At 37.4% G+C, this 19061-nt stretch overlaps 1 protein-coding gene across 5 annotated transcripts in view; it reads right to left on the bottom strand.

The window, feature by feature from the left end:
- Positions 1 to 19061, bottom strand: part of SPATA17 (spermatogenesis associated 17) — a 243061-nt gene that overhangs the window by 167627 nt on the left and 56373 nt on the right. For all 5 annotated transcript variants that reach the window (XR_009729880.1, XM_061382208.1, XM_061382209.1 and 2 more), the window contains one exon: positions 10060 to 10163. Coding sequence is in view for 4 of the 5 variants with exons in the window: in XM_061382208.1 (XP_061238192.1) it covers positions 10060 to 10163 (104 nt within the window). In the remaining variant the exon portion in view is untranslated. The remainder of the gene's footprint in view (positions 1 to 10059; positions 10164 to 19061) is intronic.

Raw genomic sequence — 19061 nt, 5'->3', positions numbered from 1 at the left:
ATGGGATTTTCCAGGCAAGAGTACTGGAGTGGATTGCCATTGCCTTCTCCTGCGTGTGAGATGAGTGCAATTGTGCGGTACTTTGAGCATTCTTTGGCATTGCTTTTCTTTGGGATTAGAATGAAAACTGAACGTTACCAGTCAATCTTATTGTTATTTACTAAATACACATAAATATGATATACCAATGGCCAGAAATTTTTGGTGAATCTTATAAAGTATTTTTTTCATTTATGTTTGCAACATGTAAGCAGCTACTCGGTTATAATGACTTTTGTCTATACTGTAAATGTCTTTAAAGAGGAAGTTATTATTATCAAGCATGTATGGAATATTGATAGAGTAGACAGACTCCAGATTCTTAGTGTGTTCATTAGTATTTTCTCCACTTAATATTAATTCTGACTTTCTAATAAAATTGATGAAAGTTCTGGAGAATCCATATGTGACAGCAAAGGAGGGGCAAATACCAACACTACCTTAATTGATATTTTCACTTTAGGAGTTCTGGCTTTGATTCTGGGGCCCTGCACTTGTTATTGGTCTGAAAGGACAGGCTGATTTTCTTTGTGTTTGCATTTCTTTGTTAATTAAAGTGCAATTGGAAATGTGCTGCCAGACTAGTTTTAAAAAGCCTTCAACTCCAAAGTAGTAGAAGTCTAGTACTGTGCTTCCCTGATGCAGAATGTTGCTGCTGCTGCTAAGTCACTTCAGTCGTGTCTGACTCTGTGTGACCCCATAGACGCCAGGCCACCAGGCTCCCCCGTCCCTGGGATTCTCCAGGCAAGAACACTGGAGTGGGTTGCCATTTCCTTCTCCAACGCATGAAAGTGAAAAGTGAAACTGAAGTTGCTCAGTCCTGTCCAACTCTTCGTGACCCCATGGACTGCAGCCTACCAGGCTCCTCCATCCATGGGATTCTCCAGGCAAGAGTACTGGAGTGGAGTGCCATTGCCTTCTCCGATGCATAATGTTAAGCAATCTCAATGTTCTTCAGTTTTGTCATTAGCATAATGCATTTGTAGACTGTGTATGATTTCCTGCCAGAGTCAGATCACTTAAAGACAATCAAGGTGGCCATACTGGGGTTTACAGATAACCATTATAAGGATGAGAAACTATGTTCAAATCTTCTGAATTCAGTTTCCTAAACACTAGATGCATATTTATAAAAATCACTCAAGGTTTTGTTTTTTGGCTTTATCCTTGAAAACAAATGCAACTCAGCAGATTACAAGGATAATATTTAACACAAATATTGATATAAATATTATGAAACAGCAAGCTGTTAATTCTGGATTCTGACTGTCATCAGTGGGAACAAACCCTGACAGTTTAACAGGAAATATACAGAGAGAGAGGAACTGTCAATTTTAAGATTTAAGAGAATTTCTTAGAGTTCAACAGGAAATTGCTCACACAAAAAGAATAGCAAAGGATCAAGGACAGAAAGTCAGAGTGTAATAAACTCAGTTAAGCATATGGCTGTATGGATTCCAGAATAACCAAGGGGACCAAGAAAATAGGCTAGTTAACGCCAATATGGAAGAGCAGCCTAGGGACCTTGGAAGCACTGGAGGGTGTTCTTATCAATGTCTTGTTTCATCAGCCCCACCCAGATCAGAAAAAGCTGATAAGGCATTTAACAGCCTTAGACTTCTCCAATCTGGCATTTTGGTAAGTGTATCAATAAATATCAGACATGACTGAGCGACTGAACTGACTGACTGATCAATGAATATAAGAATCTTAAATATAATATTAAAATTGGAATAATGGTCATATTAATGATAAATACATTAGTCATTCTTCTCCAGTACTAGTGATTTGTGGGGGTGTTGCCACTCTCAGACAACCTTTTCTAGCTCTGGGAATATAAAGCAAACTTTATGCTTCAGGGATATACAAGTTATTTCAAAAGTATCTTTTAGTATTACAAATATTTTTTAAAATTTCATGACAGGTTAGAGCACTACTAACTTTTAGATAAATTAAGGATTTAAAATACGTAACTATAATATAACGTGTGTATACAAAATCTTTATTTATACCTATTATTATATCTGTCCTAGTCATGGTAAATGATACTTTAATACAATATACTTTCCTATGAACTCCTTATGCTATAGATTAGTCTTACTTAAATTTCCCTAGCATTTTTATGGAATTAAAAGTGCTTTGAGTTTTGTGGGAAATATATAGATTTGTTTCCTTCTAAACATATTTATTATCACATGAAGCAAATGATCTTGGATTTAAAAGGAGATTGGGAATCTTCTAGCTTGTCATCAAATGCAGAGATTTTTTTCTACACAAATGTGTACCTGATACTTAAGATGAATCCTTCTGTTGGAATATTTTCTATCTCACAAGTCAGTAAGTCAGTCTATTATTGAGTAGTATCCAATTATTGGAAATATCTTTTTCATGTTGAATGCAAATCTACTCATTTTTATTTTTATATAATTTTTATTTATTTATTTATGGCACACTGGGTCTTCATTGTTGTACACAGGCTTTCTACCCATTTTTCTTAAATTTTTCCCTTTTGATAAATGACAGTTCTTTAAAATTTGTAGGCTGACATTATGCCTTCCTTTAGACATAATGTTTTCCAGTCTCAGAACTCCAATTCTTGATGATTTCTAAATCCCTTAAATTCCTGGTTGTTTTCTGTTGGATGCAGATTTTTGGGTCAACATTCAATATACATAGCGGCATGCAGAATTAAATACTATGCATCAAACACAGTCCAACTGAGAAACTTTTCTAAGATTTTTCTATAATTTTATTCATTTTGTGAATATTCAAATAGTATAATATACTGAAAAGAACACCATTTATGAGGCCATAAGATCTAGAATCCCATCTCAGTTCTGCTACAATTTAGCAACTGAAACTTGGGGTACACAGCCACAATGGTCACATACTTTTGTGTGTTTTTTTTTTAACACGTATGTGCAGAGAATGGTGGCATCCTGGTTTCAATCACTTAGGTCAGGGGTCCCCAACTCCCAGGCCATGGACTGGTAATGGTGAAGCTTCATCTGTTGCTTCCCATCACTTGTTCCCCACTGCTTGCATTACCACCTGAACCATCCTCCCCTCATCCCTCGCACCTCCATCCCTGGAAAAATTGTCTTCCAAGAAACTGGTCCCTGGTGCCAGAAAGTCTGGAGACTTCTGTCCTAGGTAAGAGATCAAAAGTGTGCTCTCTGAAGAAATGAGAGAAAAGGCAAAGGATTCAGAGTGGTCATTAGCAGGTGTGAAGTACAAGGCCATTCTTCTACAGTTTACTCAAATGCAGCTATAGCTTTGTCTCCCTTGATAGAGTATCGGAAATTTCTTCTTTGGGGAAAGTAACTAGCCTAAAAGAAAGACCTCTACACACTGGCATTTGGACATCACCCCCAAACCCCACACCACAGTGAAATGGGACAGCTTCCTTGTCCAATCACTTTAAAAGCAACTGAAGCCTGCCAATCAACAAGATCTGCACATGTATGTCCATAAACTAGCACGCCACTTTCTCATGAGCGTGTGTAAACTAATAGGGGAAGATCACCAATTGCATAAAGAAAGGCTCCAACATAGAAGAGAAGATGAAAATAACCAATTAAAAGAAAAACACCCTTGAGAAAATCAATAACACAGAGACCGAATAAAAGTGAACCTCTGAACTTGAATTATTCTCTGTGCTGATTATTTTTCACTGCCACACCTCCAATCCATTCTACATACTTCTGTGCCCTGCCCTGGGACCAAGTCCTGCAAACTGTATCACTTTGGCAGGTTTCCAGATGGGTTAAGTTGGTCGTTTGTTTGTTTCTGGGGTTTTCTTTGGCTGTACCATGCGGCATGTGGAACTTCCCCAACCAAGGACTGAACCCTCACCCTCTGAACTGGAAGCACAGAGTCTTAACCACTGCACAACCAAGCAAGTCCTTCCAGATGGGTTTAGTCTAACAAAACACTAGTGTTCAGGAGGAAGAAGTTAGTGGTATTTCTTCCTCGTTTCTCTCTCTCTTTTGGTGAGGAGAGGCAATAGCTGAATTCTTGGCAATAACTGAATTTCTCTACAGGTAATAAAAAGGTCATGGCCAGGGGTAGGAGCTTTAAATTTCTCCTTGGCTTTCACTATAACCATTAAAGCTACTTCTTCCTTTAATCCTTCCACCCTGGAAGTAGCAAAGTCTCACTGCGGTTGCACTCTGGAGTCTAAGACTTTTCTGAGCCTTCACCCTGTTCACATCTCTGCAAGTTCCCTCCTTTTCTTCTTCTTCTTTTTTTTTTTTTAGCAGTTTGAGAGCTTTAATCTTGCTTTTCGGTTTATTGGGGTATAGTTGCTTTACAATATTGTGTTAGTTTCTGCTGTACAATGAAGTGAATGAGCTATATTTTTAATACTATGTTAGGAATAAATCCTGAGGTGAATTTCACCTCCTGCCAAGACCCAATGTGCCCCAGTATTTCAGATAAATATGAGATATTTTATTAATAAAATAAGAACTGAGAAATATGAGATATTTTATTATTTAAAACACAATGCTACAAAAAAGAAATGATCATAATAGTAGAAATATTTCATGAAAGTTAAAAAAACTATTGCTAAAATATTCATCAATATTTCACTGGAAGGGTAGGAAGGAAGTCTCTCACAAAAATAGAATGGGAGAGGTAGAGGCCCAGGGTGAAGGAGGGGACAGAGAAGTTTAAGACACTCAACACATAACTCGTGTAGGTTCAACATCCAGCCAATAAGAACCACATGAAGAAAGAATAAAAGAAAACAGAAACAAGGAAATGAGCACAGAAAAAAGTTAAGAAAATCAACATGCTGAAAAACTAATTTCTTTTGATGTATCACAAATTTATATTTAAAGCAGACCTATTGCTAGGCACTATTAGCAACCAACAAGTACACTGAAGCATTAAAGTTGGGAAAATATATTATTTTTAGCTTGAATTTCAAAAAAAGTCAGTTTCTGCAGTTGAAGTTAATAATGTTTTATTAATGCTACCAATCTGTAACTCTGTTGCTAATTTTTAATTTCATTATGTAATTTTCTCATTCATAACCTGAGGCAATTTTTGCATATACAGCTAGATATTATAAAGAAACATGTCTACCAAATGCAAATTCAGCCTTAAATTAATCAATTCCATTTATCTTTGTGATAGGTCCACCTTGGTTATAAAAGTATGTTCTTGTATATGTACAAATATATTTATTTTTTTACTGTTAACTATAAAATAGTTCAACTATTTCTACTAATGAAAGTGCAGATGAAGTTAAGTCCAGTGTTGTCTGGTCTTGAATTGTGTAACACAATTCAAATGCAAAACATATTTTGATATAGACTATATTTTACTAATTTATTTTCTGTAAATGATTTTACCTTGCCCCAAAACGGAGGAATGCATTTGAAATCCAGAAACTACACATTTTAATGCTTGCTGGTATAAGTAATTGGGCTATATCATAATTGCTTTGATGAAATAGCAAAGTCTAAAATATAATCTTGAAAATGCATCACATAAAAATATCACCAATACAGTATACTAATGCATATATATGGAATTTAGGAAGATGGTAATGATAACCCTGTATGCGAGACAGCAAAAGAGACACAGATGTATAGAACAGTCTTTTGGACTCTGTGGGAGAGGGAGGCGGGGGATGATTTGGGAGAATGGCATTAAAACATGTATAATATCATATAAGAAACGAATCGCCAGTCCAGGTTCAATGCAGGACACAGGAAGCTTGGGGCTGGTGCAGTGGGATGACCCAGAGGGATGGTATGGTGAGGGAGGTTCAGGATTGGGAACATGTGTACACCCGTGGCGGATTCATGTTGATGTATGGCAAAACCAATACAATATTGTAAAGTAATTAGCCTCTAATTAAAATAAATAAATTTAAAAATATATATACTGCCCTAAGTAAATGTAAAGTAACTTTTGTCCTAGGCAAATGCTGAAAATCAACACGCTGACTGAACAAACACTATATGCAAGTCGCTGTACATGGAAAGTACCCTCTAAAGTGGGGTCCTACAGTCCCCATTCTGGAATTCATCCCTGTGCAGTCCTCCCCCTTGAGTGGGATGAACCTAGTCTCTTGGTTTAAATGAACAGGAACACAGCGAAAGTGATGAGATGTCCCTTCTGACATTAGGTTATCACAAGAGCGTGGCTCTCATCTTGGCCATTTCTCCTGTTCTCTTGTTCACTCACTCTGAGGGAAGCCAATTTCCAAGTTATAAGCTGTCCTACAGAGACAGAGGTCCACAGAGCAAGAAACAGAGGGATGCCAGTGGCCAGCAGGCAGAGGAATTGAGGCCCATGTGAGTGAACTTGGAAGTGGATCGTCCCCCAGTTGAACCTCCATATGAGACCCCATCTCTGGCTGGGAATAAGAGGGTAACCTCATGAGAGCTGAGGACTAGAGCAAAGTCCCTCTCAGATTCCTGATGGACAAAATGATGAGGTCATGAATGTGTACTGTTTTATGTTGCTTCAGGTGGAATTTGTTGTGAAGGAAAAGGGTAAAGTTCTGATTCCAATGATTTTCAATGAAAAACAGAATAAAGTTACAACCTCCCCCCCCAAAAAATGTTGCATATTCTTCTGTGAAAAAGAAGAAAACTTTATCTCAGCAAAATTAATATCCTGATTGGTGATTTTAAAACTTACCAGACTATTTAAATGTATTATGAACAATGTAATTGAATGTACATGCCAAAACACAGTTATAATCATGCCACTGCTCTTCTTAAAAAGGAAGTCCACTCCAATCTTAAATGTGGCCTAAAATGCCCTAGTGTGGTATGGTCCCTTCTATATTTATCCCTACCCAATTCTTCCATCATGCTCCATGAACTAACCTCAGTCAAATGTTATGTATTAATATCATAATTTCTACACAAACTTCAGGGCTTAGGTTCATGGCCTCTGAGAAGCAACCTGAATCCCTAGCTTCCACTCCACTGGTGTAGTGACCTACACCAAACACTTCTGCCCTGGGTGTTCCTCTACTTTACACAGTGCCACATTTTTGCTGCATTCATAAAATTATTGATGTAACAGAAAGGAAAATATATTGTGATTTACAATAAAAAGTTAACTATATATTTTCAACTTTGAGATAGAATAAAATTTTCTCTACTCACTTCTCTCTTAAACTTCTATAAAATAAGAAAAGGCAATAAGAAATAGAAAATATAATTTTATCATCAATACAATCAATAAATACTTGTAATAATATATATGATGAAGTGCCACCAAGAATAGTGAAAATTCATCTAGGATTGGAAATATCATAGAGATACAATACTTAAAGATGCAGACATCAGACAGATGTGCCAGATGCAAAATTCTTAAGACTAGGTGGCATATCCTGATGATAAAAATAGCACTGCCCACCTTACTCAAGAGAACAAGACTGTGGAGCAAAGTTTACTACTACTAAGTCACGTCAGTCGTGTTCGACTCTGTGCGACCCCATAGACGGCAGCCCACCAGGTTCCACCATCCCTGGGGTTCTCCAGGCAAGAACACTGCAGTGGGTTGCCATTTCCTTCTCCAATGCATGAAAGTGAAAAGTGAAAGTGAAGTCGCTCAGTCGTGCCCGACTCAGCGATCCCATGGACTGCAGCCTACCAGGCTCCTCTGTCCATGGGATTTTCCAGGCAAGAGTACTGGAGTGGGGTGCCATTGCCTTCGAACAAAGTTTGGCTATGGCTAATTCCATGAACTATTCCAGAGACAAGCCGAGGAGGTAGGACTAAGTGAGGAGATGCACAGGAATGCCATCTATGCCACAGATCTCTAAGAAAGGAGAGTCTAAAAGCAATCAGCAGTCCTATAACTGCCAATCACTGTCAACTTAAAATGAACAAAAACGCTAAGCCAGTTTACATACACAGAGACACATATCATGTAGGGCTGTACTGTGAGCCACAGGGACCTCTCACCCTTCCTAGAGCATGGCCTTGGCCCTTCCCCTACACTATCTTTTTACAATACCCATTTCCAGATAAAAATAACGATGATGACAGTAACAACAAAGAAACTATAAATATTCTATCAATAAATACAAGAACAAAGATGGGGTAAATGATTAGGAAACTAATCACTGAGGGAAAATATACACCTTAAAAACATGCGGCCTCTAAGGTAGAGACGGTGAGGGACAGAGAGATGGTGAGGGACGGAGAGGTCTGGGGCGCCATGGTCCATGGGGTCACGAAGAGTCGGACACGACTTGGTGACTGAACAACAATAACCAAGGTAGAAATAAAAGAATAAGTCAGTGTTATGATACAGAATATGAGGCGAAACTAAATTGCCAGCATGGATGCACCAGACTCTCTAGTGGCTAGAGACATTCTCTGTAAAATGAGGAACAAAACAAGGATGCATGGAAATACCTACTGAACAGAAGAAACAGGCCTTTCTAAAACCACCTTTCACATATTTGTCTCTTTGAGGATCTCCTCCCATTCAGGGTTAGGACTTGTGTGAAGCAAACAAGACTTGCTTCAAAAATATAACATTTAAGGATACACTTACAGGGTTGAGAAAGTGCAAGGTTGGTACCTCATGACCTTGACAGTAAATGCCTCCTTAATCCTGGTGCCTTAAGAACCTCCCCTTGCCTCATTCAGGCCCAGTCCTGCTCAAATTCTCCCTCTTGCATTTTCCACTAGCTCTTTCCTCCTGACAAGCTCAAGTATGCCATTTACAGATAGCCAGCTCATCTCTAGAATCTGGATTTCTTAGATAGAAATTAAGGGCCTTCTCTGGTGGCTCAGGCAGTCAAGAATCCACCTGCAACGCAATCAATCCAATTCCAGCATCGGAATTCCTAGATCCAATTCCTGCATCAGAAAGATCCCTGGAGAAAGGAATGGCTACCCACTCCAGTATTCTTGCCTGGAGAATTCCATAGACAGAGGAGCCTGGCAGGCTACAGTCGGTGGGGTCGCAAAGAGTTGGACATGACTGAGCGACTAACACACACAGGAAGAAATTAAATATCACTCCCTGTGGCCCACCTGTTTCTGAGTCTTCCAACTTCTCTCATTAACTAAACCCTATTTCAACCTCCGCAAATCTTTATTGTTGCTTCCAAAGAAATCAGTTTTACAAATTCCCCATACTTAATCTCCAAAGACCAGACCCTTTTATACCCACACATATGGAAGAAAGTTAAAATTTGGGAAGATAGTTGCCAGATTTTTCTTATGATATATATGATTGTAAGGTATCAGACAACACCTGCATCTTAACAACTTAGTATTGACTATTTTCTCTAGTTTAAAAAATATTAACAGTAAAATGAGATAATGTATGTGAAAACTGAAAGTAAAACTATTACATAAATGTCAACTGTGATTCATCACTATTTCCTTTTTACCTAAATCTACTATAAACATATGTCACTTCTAAGTTGCTAGAATGGGGCAATATAAGAAGAAAAGACTGGCTATTTTTGAAGAAATGTGAAAACTTACTACACAGAACTTTGGTAAAGATGATTGAACAGTGTTACAATAACTTAAAATCTATAGAAGACATCGTCGTAAGGCCTAAATTCAGGTGTTTTCTATGTGCTTAAAGAAATGAAAACTGACAGTAAAGCAGTCCATTTTAATGTGTTGTGTAATATTTTCTTCTTTGAGAGGCAAGTTCTTGACACTGAACACGTTTTGAGGATTGCCGTACATAAGGCTTCATCTATGTAATTATTTATGGATAAATCCATTTCAAAATGAGGTAATTTTACTGAAACTAAGCTATTTGCATAGTACAAGACAGGCCTGCTATACCCACAGACATCTAATTTACAGTCAAAAGTACAAGATATTTAAACATACAGAAGCCATAAATGGATAAGATAAAAAGAAAAAAAAATCTCTATCTTATCAATAAATTTGTGCCTAAAATATCATTTAGCTTTAAAGAAACTATTCCTAAGTCTGATAATGATCCACACCCACAGAGTAACCTTTCTAAAACTGTCATTAGTGGGCTGGTGATCATACTACTCACCTAATCGCATCATTGGTCTCAGAAACAGCTTTCAGGTACTCCTTCAGATAATAATAATTAAAGCAGTATTTCCGGATCTTATACCCCCGCCATCGCCTCTGAATCTATTGACATAAATAAAAAGATAAAATATGCCAGTGAACATTTTTAGAAAAAAAAATTAATAGTTTTTCAAAATCAGGTTAATGATGGATGATGATTAAATCTTATCAAATAAATTCTTGGGCTTTTCTACTATTGTAAAGAATCCGCCTGCAATCTGGGAGACCCCTATTCAGATCCTGCGTTGGGAAGATCCCCTGGAGAAGAGATAGGCTTCCCACTCCAGTATCCTTGGGCTTCTCTGGTGGCTCAGACTGTAAAGAATCCGCCTGCAGTGCGGGAGACCTGGGTTCAATCCCTGGGTTGAGAAGATACTGTGGATGAATGCCTGACAACCCACTCCATTATTCTTGGGCTTCCCTGGTGACTCAGATTGTAAAGAATCCACCTGCACTGTGGGGAGACCTGGGTTCATTCCCTGGGTTGAGAAGATACCCTGGAGAAGTGCAGGACAACCCCCTCCAGTATTCTTGCCTGGAGAATTCCCATAGATGGAGGAGCCTGGCGAGCTGCAATCCATGGAGTCACAAAGAGTCGGCCATGACTGAGAAGCACACACACAAACATAACAGTTTGTTGTGTAGCTGCTAGCTGTGTTTCTTTTTCAACCCCATGGACTGTAGCTCATCAGGCTCCTCTATTCATGGGATTTCCAGGCAAGAATAATGGAATGGGTTGCCATTTTCTTTTCCAATAACAGTATATATAGTTGCAAATATAGGTTTACTCATAGATTTATAATAAATATTATAAAGACAAAAACATACTCTAGGTTACTATAATTTATTTTATAACATTTATAATGGTTTTAAAAATACTGTGTGAAATTAACTATTGAAAGATCAAAAGTTTGCTTTACTGATTCCTACCACTTCCTGACCAGATGGATTTTTTATTTTTTTAATAACCAACTGGCTGAAAGATTGTATTTTGTCTCATTGAAATCAATGTTTTTAATGGACTTTTTAAATACAGTTGTATCAAAATCTTTAAAGAAAATGTTTTCTTGTACCTTCATCATCACATTTTAATTCTTCTTTAACTAAATCACTGCAGATGGAGAATGCAGCCATGACATTAAAAAACACTTGCTCCTTGGAAGAAAAGCTATGACCAACCTAGACAGCATATTAAAAAGCAGAGACATTACTTTTCCAACAAAGATCCATCTAGTCAAAGTTATGGTTTTTCCAGTAGTCATGTATGGATGTGAGCGCTGGACTATAAAGAAAGCTGAGCGCAGAAGAATTGATGCTTTTGAGCTGTGGTGTTGGAGAAGACTCTTCAGAGTCCCTTGGACTGCATGGAGATCCAACCAGACCATCCTAAAGGAAATCAGTCCTGAATATTCATTGGAAGGACTGATGCTGAAGCTGAAACTCCAATCCTTTGGCTACCTGATGCAAAGAACTGACTCACTGGAAAAGACCCGGATGCTGGGGATGACTGACAGCAGGAGGAGAAGGGGACGACAGAGGTTGAGATGGTTGGATTGCATCACGAAATCAATGGACATGAGTTTGTGTAAACTCTGGGAGTTGGCAACAGACAGGGAGGTCTGGTGTGCTGCAGTCCATGGGGTCGCAAAGAGTCAGACATGACTGAGCGACTGAACAACAATGACATAAATACTCTCTTCACCTTATTTATAGATGAGAAAATGCTAAAAGGAAAATATTCAGTTTTCCCCATAATTATACAGCTATTATAATTGTACAGTTTTCCCATAATTATACAGCTATTAGTGATGGATTTAAGAATCAAATTAGAACTTCAGGGGGCCTGTTCTCTAAACCATTGCAACACAGAACTGTGAACAAGGGGAACTGTAATTTTCAATGAACAAATATTTGTTTAAAGTATCTAGTTTTTTAGATAAGAGAAATGTTGGTGTCTAAAAGAACATACTTATTAAATGGGCTACTAAATGCCTTCAAAGCTCCAATAATCATAAGAAAAATCAATCACTTTAAGCTTTATCTTTGCTAATATAATCGCTATTAGAAAAACTCAAAACAAAACTTTTAATATGTAGATCCTAATTTTGTGGAAAACCGAAAGTCTATAGTACAAAATACCTCAACTTCTTTAAAGGAGTAGAAGAAGAAGAAATAGAAAAAATTAGAAAAAAATGTTAACTTAGCCTTGCATAAAGACTAACTTCATTCTTTAAAAATTTCAAGTAGTTTGCATATTCATAAATTATTCACACACTCCAATACTTTGGCCACCTGATACAAAGAACCAACTAATTGGAAAAGACTCTGTTGCTGGGAAAGATTGAGGGCAGGAGGAGAAGGGGGTGACAGAGGATGAGATGGTTGGATGGCATCACCAACTCCGTGGACATGAGTTTGAGCAAACTCTGGAAGATAATGAAGGACAGGGAAGCCTGGCATGCTGTACTCCATGAGGTCACAGAGTTGGACACAACTTAGTGACTGAATAACACACATGATGAACAGTTTTCTTTGGATATGAAGTCCTTCCAATGTTTTGCACAGTTAGCTGGGCTAGGAACACACATCTTCTTTAAACATCTTTTTTTTTTTTTTTTGTCCATAGGAAAAAGTGACTAATAAGAGACTGAACTTTGGTCTACTGAGTTTTATCTGAAAAGCCTAAGGGTTTTAAGCTAAATATGTTGAGTTTAAAATCTTTATAACTTGATTCAATGCCATTCTCCCAAATAAATGTCTTACTTGAATTGTGATCCCCTAATTTTCTCTGTTTTAAAATATGGTCAGTTAAAAGGTATTTTACAATCTGAAATATTAAATGTGAAGACTTTGAAGAAATGTTTAGTCAACCGCCTAGTATAAGAATGACTAAAATAATTGAAGAGATGCTAAGCCACTTATTGTTCATATTGTAAGAACAACTAAATAGAGAAATTAGTTCTGGAAAGTAAAACTAAGTAGAGTAACAAGCTAGCGTAACAATGCTAGCATAACAGTGCCTTTCTAAATATTTTTCAAATGATCTTATTTTAGAGCTTTATTCTCTAAATTAAGAAAAATTAATTTTTCTAGAGTTCTATTTTACCATCTGAGCCACCAGGGAAGCCCAATTTAGAAACTATCTTCCTCTAATTTGACAAACATCATATTATGGCTGGCAAAGAAATGGGAGGGATTGATATAAAAAGCATTTTCCTAATGAAAAAGAATAATCTATTGGAATACATATACATATATAAATCATACATGCAAATAATGACTATTTTCCTGGCTTATTTAACTTAATCATTACAGTATCATTCTGAGGTGGAGATTATCATTAGCTTTCTTTGATAGAAGAGGAAATTGATGCTTAGAGAGCTTAAATAAATGCCTGAGGTTATACATTAATAGCTAGTTGGATGGCTTCACATGAATCTCAGCTTACTTTTATTGCATATACAGTAATAATTATATTAAACACAGGAATACTTACAAACAAAAGCGCTGATAGACTATCCATCATCAGCAATAGAAATGACTCAGGAAGCATGGAAAAATATTAGGATATCAAACAGTGTTAAGGGGTGGACTACCTACTACATAGAAACATCATTAAATTCTAAATAAGATTAGATATGTCAGAAAACATAAAAGATGCATGCTGAAGTCCTGAGAAGGAAAGATGGTGGTTTATGTTTAGGTCATGGCAGAGTAGTGGGGAGAAGCTGAAAGGGCTTCACTTGGAGAGAAGCTGAAAGGGCAGAGTCTGCAGCTGGCTGAAAAATCTGTGCCAATAGCCAGAGAACTAAAAGAAGCCCATGGGATGGACTCCTTCCCACTCCACAGGGAGCAGGCACCAGAAACAGCACCAAACACATCCACAGAGTCCACAAATGCACTCTCAGAGAGTCTCGTAATGCCCTCAGTCCCTAGACATCCACCCAAAGTCACGCTACAATTCCTTTCCAGATATTATGCTAACTGCCTTAATTTTCATGGTATCCTTGTGAATAGGGCACGATCTCCATGTTAAAAATAAAGAAACTGAGGTTAAGTAACTTGATCTAGGTCACAGCATAACCAGCAAAACAGTAAATGGCAGAATTGGGATACAAACTGCTCTGTCTTATTCCAGAGACCAGGCTCTTTCCACTAAAACATGTGATGAATGTACTGTATAAAGAGAAAGAGTGTGTGCATGTTCTTTCATTTAAAATGCATAGTAATTTTTTTTTACATTAGAGGAATTCCAGTTTAACCAATATTTATTTAATGGACATGAGTTTGAGCAAACTCTAGGAGATGGTAAAGAACAGTGAAGCCTGGCATGCTGCAGTCCATGGGGTCAACAAGAGTCAGACACAACTTACTGACTGAACAACAATTGATATAAGATATAATATAGGCTGGCGTTACACTATACTTATTGCTATAGGAACAAATATCTCTTAAATTTTGCCTAAATTTCCTGTTGATATCCCAGTACTAGTGAATAGACTTTTACTTTTTTAAAAAACAAAATATTTTCAAGAGGCAAGATGATTTTGGATAATGTTCTTCTTAATTTCAAGGTGAGTGGGTTACAGTTTCCCAAAAAAGGGCTAGTGTTCACGTCCTTCAAAGTAATTAGCAACTTTCAGAAGTGATAGGTATAAAACAATTATTGTCATTGATCAGCTCTGAATAGATAATTTTAAACAAAGTCACTGCATGCTCAGCAGATTACAGCTTGTTAACGGGCAAGTTCTAAATGACCTCTTAAGCTAGTCAAATCAATGATGCATATTCCTCATTAAGTAACATCAAAATGTAAGTGGTCTTATAAATAATGTTTATTTTAAGCACTAAAATAAATGGCAAAACCTTGATATATCAAAAGCCATCTGTTCATAGAAAATATTTTCCCTCCATTGGGTTTATTATTATTCCTCAAAATTCACAGTAATCTTAATGTTGTCAAAAGAGAGAAAAAACATTTTCACACCTAAAATTAAAATCAAAATATGAAAGACAATATATCACTGATGATAACATGCCTAGGACTAAAGCTCTAGTTGTACATGAGAGCATATAAACAGGACTCTCATTCATTACTTTTACTTATTTGAATGTTGAACATTCTGCAAAGACTATACAGTGAGCCCAGAAAAGTGGGTTTACCAAATTTTCAAAGATAGGGTGTTTAAAACTAGTAATATCAAAGTTTTCATTCTCAATGTCACTATATTATCATGTCAATATGTAGAAAAATAGACATGTTTTTAAACTAGAAATATATATATTTTAAACTAGATGTTTTTAGCTATCTGGAGATTTTGGATAATTATTCCATATGCAGTTTCTTCTCTTTAATATTCTGTTTCCCTACTCTACTGGTCTTTGTACTTCTTTTCTCTAAATTTCTTTAATCATTCCACAAAGACATTGGTACCAGAAGTAGTAGGAGGGAGAAAGAAATAATTTTTTGCATGGGGATGGAACATTTAAATCTGCCTACCATCCAGCAAAAGCTAGGATTTATCTAGAGGATCCCTTCCCCTCTTATTCCTTAGGCTAACATTTTGGGATAGCTTCTTCCATGTGAATAACATTGTGTCTTACTTGTTTTGTATTCTTAGAACCCAACATATAATCTAGTAAATAAGAGGAAATCAGGGCTTCCCTGGTTGCTCAATAATAAAAAATCTTCCTGCCAACACAGGGGTCATAGGTTCCAACCCTAGTCCAGGAAGATATGATATGCTGAAGGACAATAAACCCATGTGCCAAAACCATTGAGCCAGGGTTCTAGAGTCTATGAGTCACAGCAACTGAACTCATGTACTGCAATTACGGAAGCCCATGTGCCTAGAGCCCATCCTCCACAACAAGAGAAACCACTGCAATGAGAAACTGGCACCCTGCAACTAGAAGTAGCCTCCCCTCAGCACAACAGCAAAGGCCCATGTGCACCAACAAAGACCCAATGTAGCTATAAATAGAATAAATAAGTCATTTTTTTTAAAAGAGAGAATCAGTATTTCTTCCCTGAATTATTTTACCTATTTATCTGTGGTGTTGGAGAAGACTCTTGAGAGTCCCTTGGACTGCAAGGAGATCCAACCAGTCCATTCTAAAGGAGATCAGTCCTGGGTGTTCTTTGGAAGGACTGATGCTAAAGATGAAACTCCAGTACTTTGGCCACCTCATGAGAAGAGTTGACTCATTGGAAAAGACTCTAATGCTGGGAGGGATTGGGGACAGGAGGAGAAGGGGATGACAGAGGGTGAGATGGCTGGATAGCATCACCGACTTGATGGATGTGAGTTTGAGTGAACTCCGGGAGTTGGTGATGGACAGGGAGGCCTGGCATGCTGCGATTCATGGGGTCGCAAAGAGTAGGACACGACTGAGCAACTGAACTAAACTGATTTATCTCTATCTGATTTTGGAGTCATTATTCTAAACATAAATACTTCATAGTAGTATAAATATGAAAACAGGGTTATAAATAGTTTAGTAGATTGAGATGGATCCTTATATATCTGATATATATTTAACCATTTTCTGATTAAAGCCACAGAATATAAACTTTCCTTGTATTTTTCCTACTTTAGACACAAAAAGGAAACAAAAGAAAAAGGTCAATTGATGCTTTGAGTTAGATATTTGTAAACAAAAATTTTTATTACATAAAAGAACCAATAAATTTATGGTTACTTTGAAAATTGATTATTTTAAGTTATCTTTAAGTCTAGTGTCCCTCTTATTATTACAGCTCTTACTTTCCTTAAAGTGAGGATTTCTTTCTGAACTAAAATGTGTTAGGGCACTAATTTCAAGTGAAATCATTTAAAGCAACTGCAACAATAAAGGTTCAGATGCCCCTGAACACCATTAAGAAAGTATATGTGGTTGATTCAGGACAAGGACCAGGTTTCTAGGGTAAAAGAAATTCTATCTTAAAAAATTAATTACATCTGTAGTTCTTTAAAACTAAGTTTTAGATTATCACCATTTTTCATTCCTCACAGATCTTTGAAAACAAGAGGGAAAAGTCTAATGGAACATACTTTTGAAAAGAGATCTCCAAGATACTACACATTAGCACTGCTTACAATCTGCGTGCATATGAGATTATTCTGGTTGTCCAAGGACAGACAGACAAATGAGAACTCAAGATGTATCAGATGACCCAAAGGAGGCTTTTCAAAGGTATTGCAAGGAATCAATAATGCTCAGTTTGCCTTTGCGAACTTCCAAAGTCTATGCCAGTTATGGCTCCTCATTAGGCTGAGTTTACTGAAGACCAGTAGAGTCCAAGAGTTAATGGATAAAGAGAGAGAGCTGCAGTTGAAGAATAGCAGTCCCGATAACTATTTGGTGGGGCTTCTAAAGTTTTAACCAAGTTGGAATCCTCTTTTCCATTAATTTTTCAGGGTCCAAAACAGACATGGTGGAAGTTCAAATACAACCAAATTATAATTTTTGGATCACAAAAATCTATGTGATCTGCATCTTGTAGTCCAAGTAGGAAAGAAAAGACAGATTCGTTTTTAGTTTGCTACATCCTATATGGAAATTCATTTAAAATTGTATCAAAAATAGTATTGAATCTGGGGTTATGATGGATGTCAAATTCTGTGTTAACAATAGCAATATGTGAAGACTACAGCTCAAATATTCATTTATAAGGTGAGGTTTTTCATACTAAGCCATCCCATTTGGCCTACAAGGGGAAGCACGTGACACTGAACTGGGATGTCTCAACTTAGTTTTCTACAAATTATCACTAAATTTAGAATTCCCTGAATGGAATGTGCTACCAGTAAAAAGGTTCATGAATTATCAGGGCAAGGGGTTCAGTTTACCAGAGTGAAAGTAATAAAATTTCCCTAAGAGCTTGGTCTAGGGTTCATATAATAGCTCTCATCCAGATTTTTGAAGAAAGGGGAGAAAGACTAGAAGTAAAGGCAAGACTATAAGTGGCTAGATATAACAGGAATGTGGGTACCAAACCTCCTGGGTTCAATTCCTAACACTGTCACTAGCTATGTGACATTGGGCAAGACATCTTTCCAATTTCCCAACTTCCAAAGTGTAATTATGATATCCAGAGAGTTGGTCAGAAAGTGAAGAGGAACTAAAGAGTGTCTTGATGAAGCTGAAAGAGAGTGAAAAAGCTGACTTAAACTCAACGTTAAAAAAAAAAAAGAAGAAGATCCTGGCATCTAGTCCCATTCAGTCAGTTCAGTTTAGTTGCTCCGTCGTGTCTGACTCTTGGAGACCCTATGGACTGCAGCACGCCAGGCCTCCCTGTCCATCACCCAATCCCGGAGTTTATTCAAACTCATGTCCATTGAGTTGATGATGCCATCCAACCACCTCATCCTCTGTTGTCCCCTTCTCCTCCTATCTTCAATCATCTCCAGCATCAGGGTCTTTTCAAATGACTCAGCTCTTCACATCAGGTGGCCAAAGTACTGGAGTTTCAGCTTCAGTATCAGTCCTTCCAATGAATATTCAGGACTGATTTCCTTTTTAGGATGGACTGGTTGGATCTCCTTGCAGTCCAAGGAACTCTCAGGAGTCTTTTCCAACACCACAGTTCAAAAGTATCAATTCTTTGGCGCTCAGAATTCTTTATAGTCCAACTCTCACATCCATACATGACCACTGGAAAAACCATAGCCTTGACTAAATGGACCTTGGTTGGCAAAGTAATGTCTCTGCTTTTTAATATGCTGTCTAGGCTGGTCATAACTTTCCTGCCAAGAAGTAAGCGTCCTTTAACGTCATGGCTACAGTCACCATCTACAGTTATTTTGGAACCCCCCAAAATACAGTCTGACACTGTTTCCACTGTTTCCCCATCTATTTGCCATGAAGTGATGGGACCAGATGCCATGATCTTAGTTTTCTGAATGTTGAGTTTTAAGCCAACTTTTTCACTCTCCTCTTTCACTTGAATAAAGAGGG

Source organism: Bos javanicus, chromosome 16 (genome assembly GCF_032452875.1).
Source record: "Bos javanicus breed banteng chromosome 16, ARS-OSU_banteng_1.0, whole genome shotgun sequence".
In the NCBI taxonomy this organism is placed as follows: Eukaryota; Metazoa; Chordata; class Mammalia; order Artiodactyla; family Bovidae; genus Bos; species Bos javanicus.
This window is presented reverse-complemented; position numbering and strand designations above follow the sequence as displayed.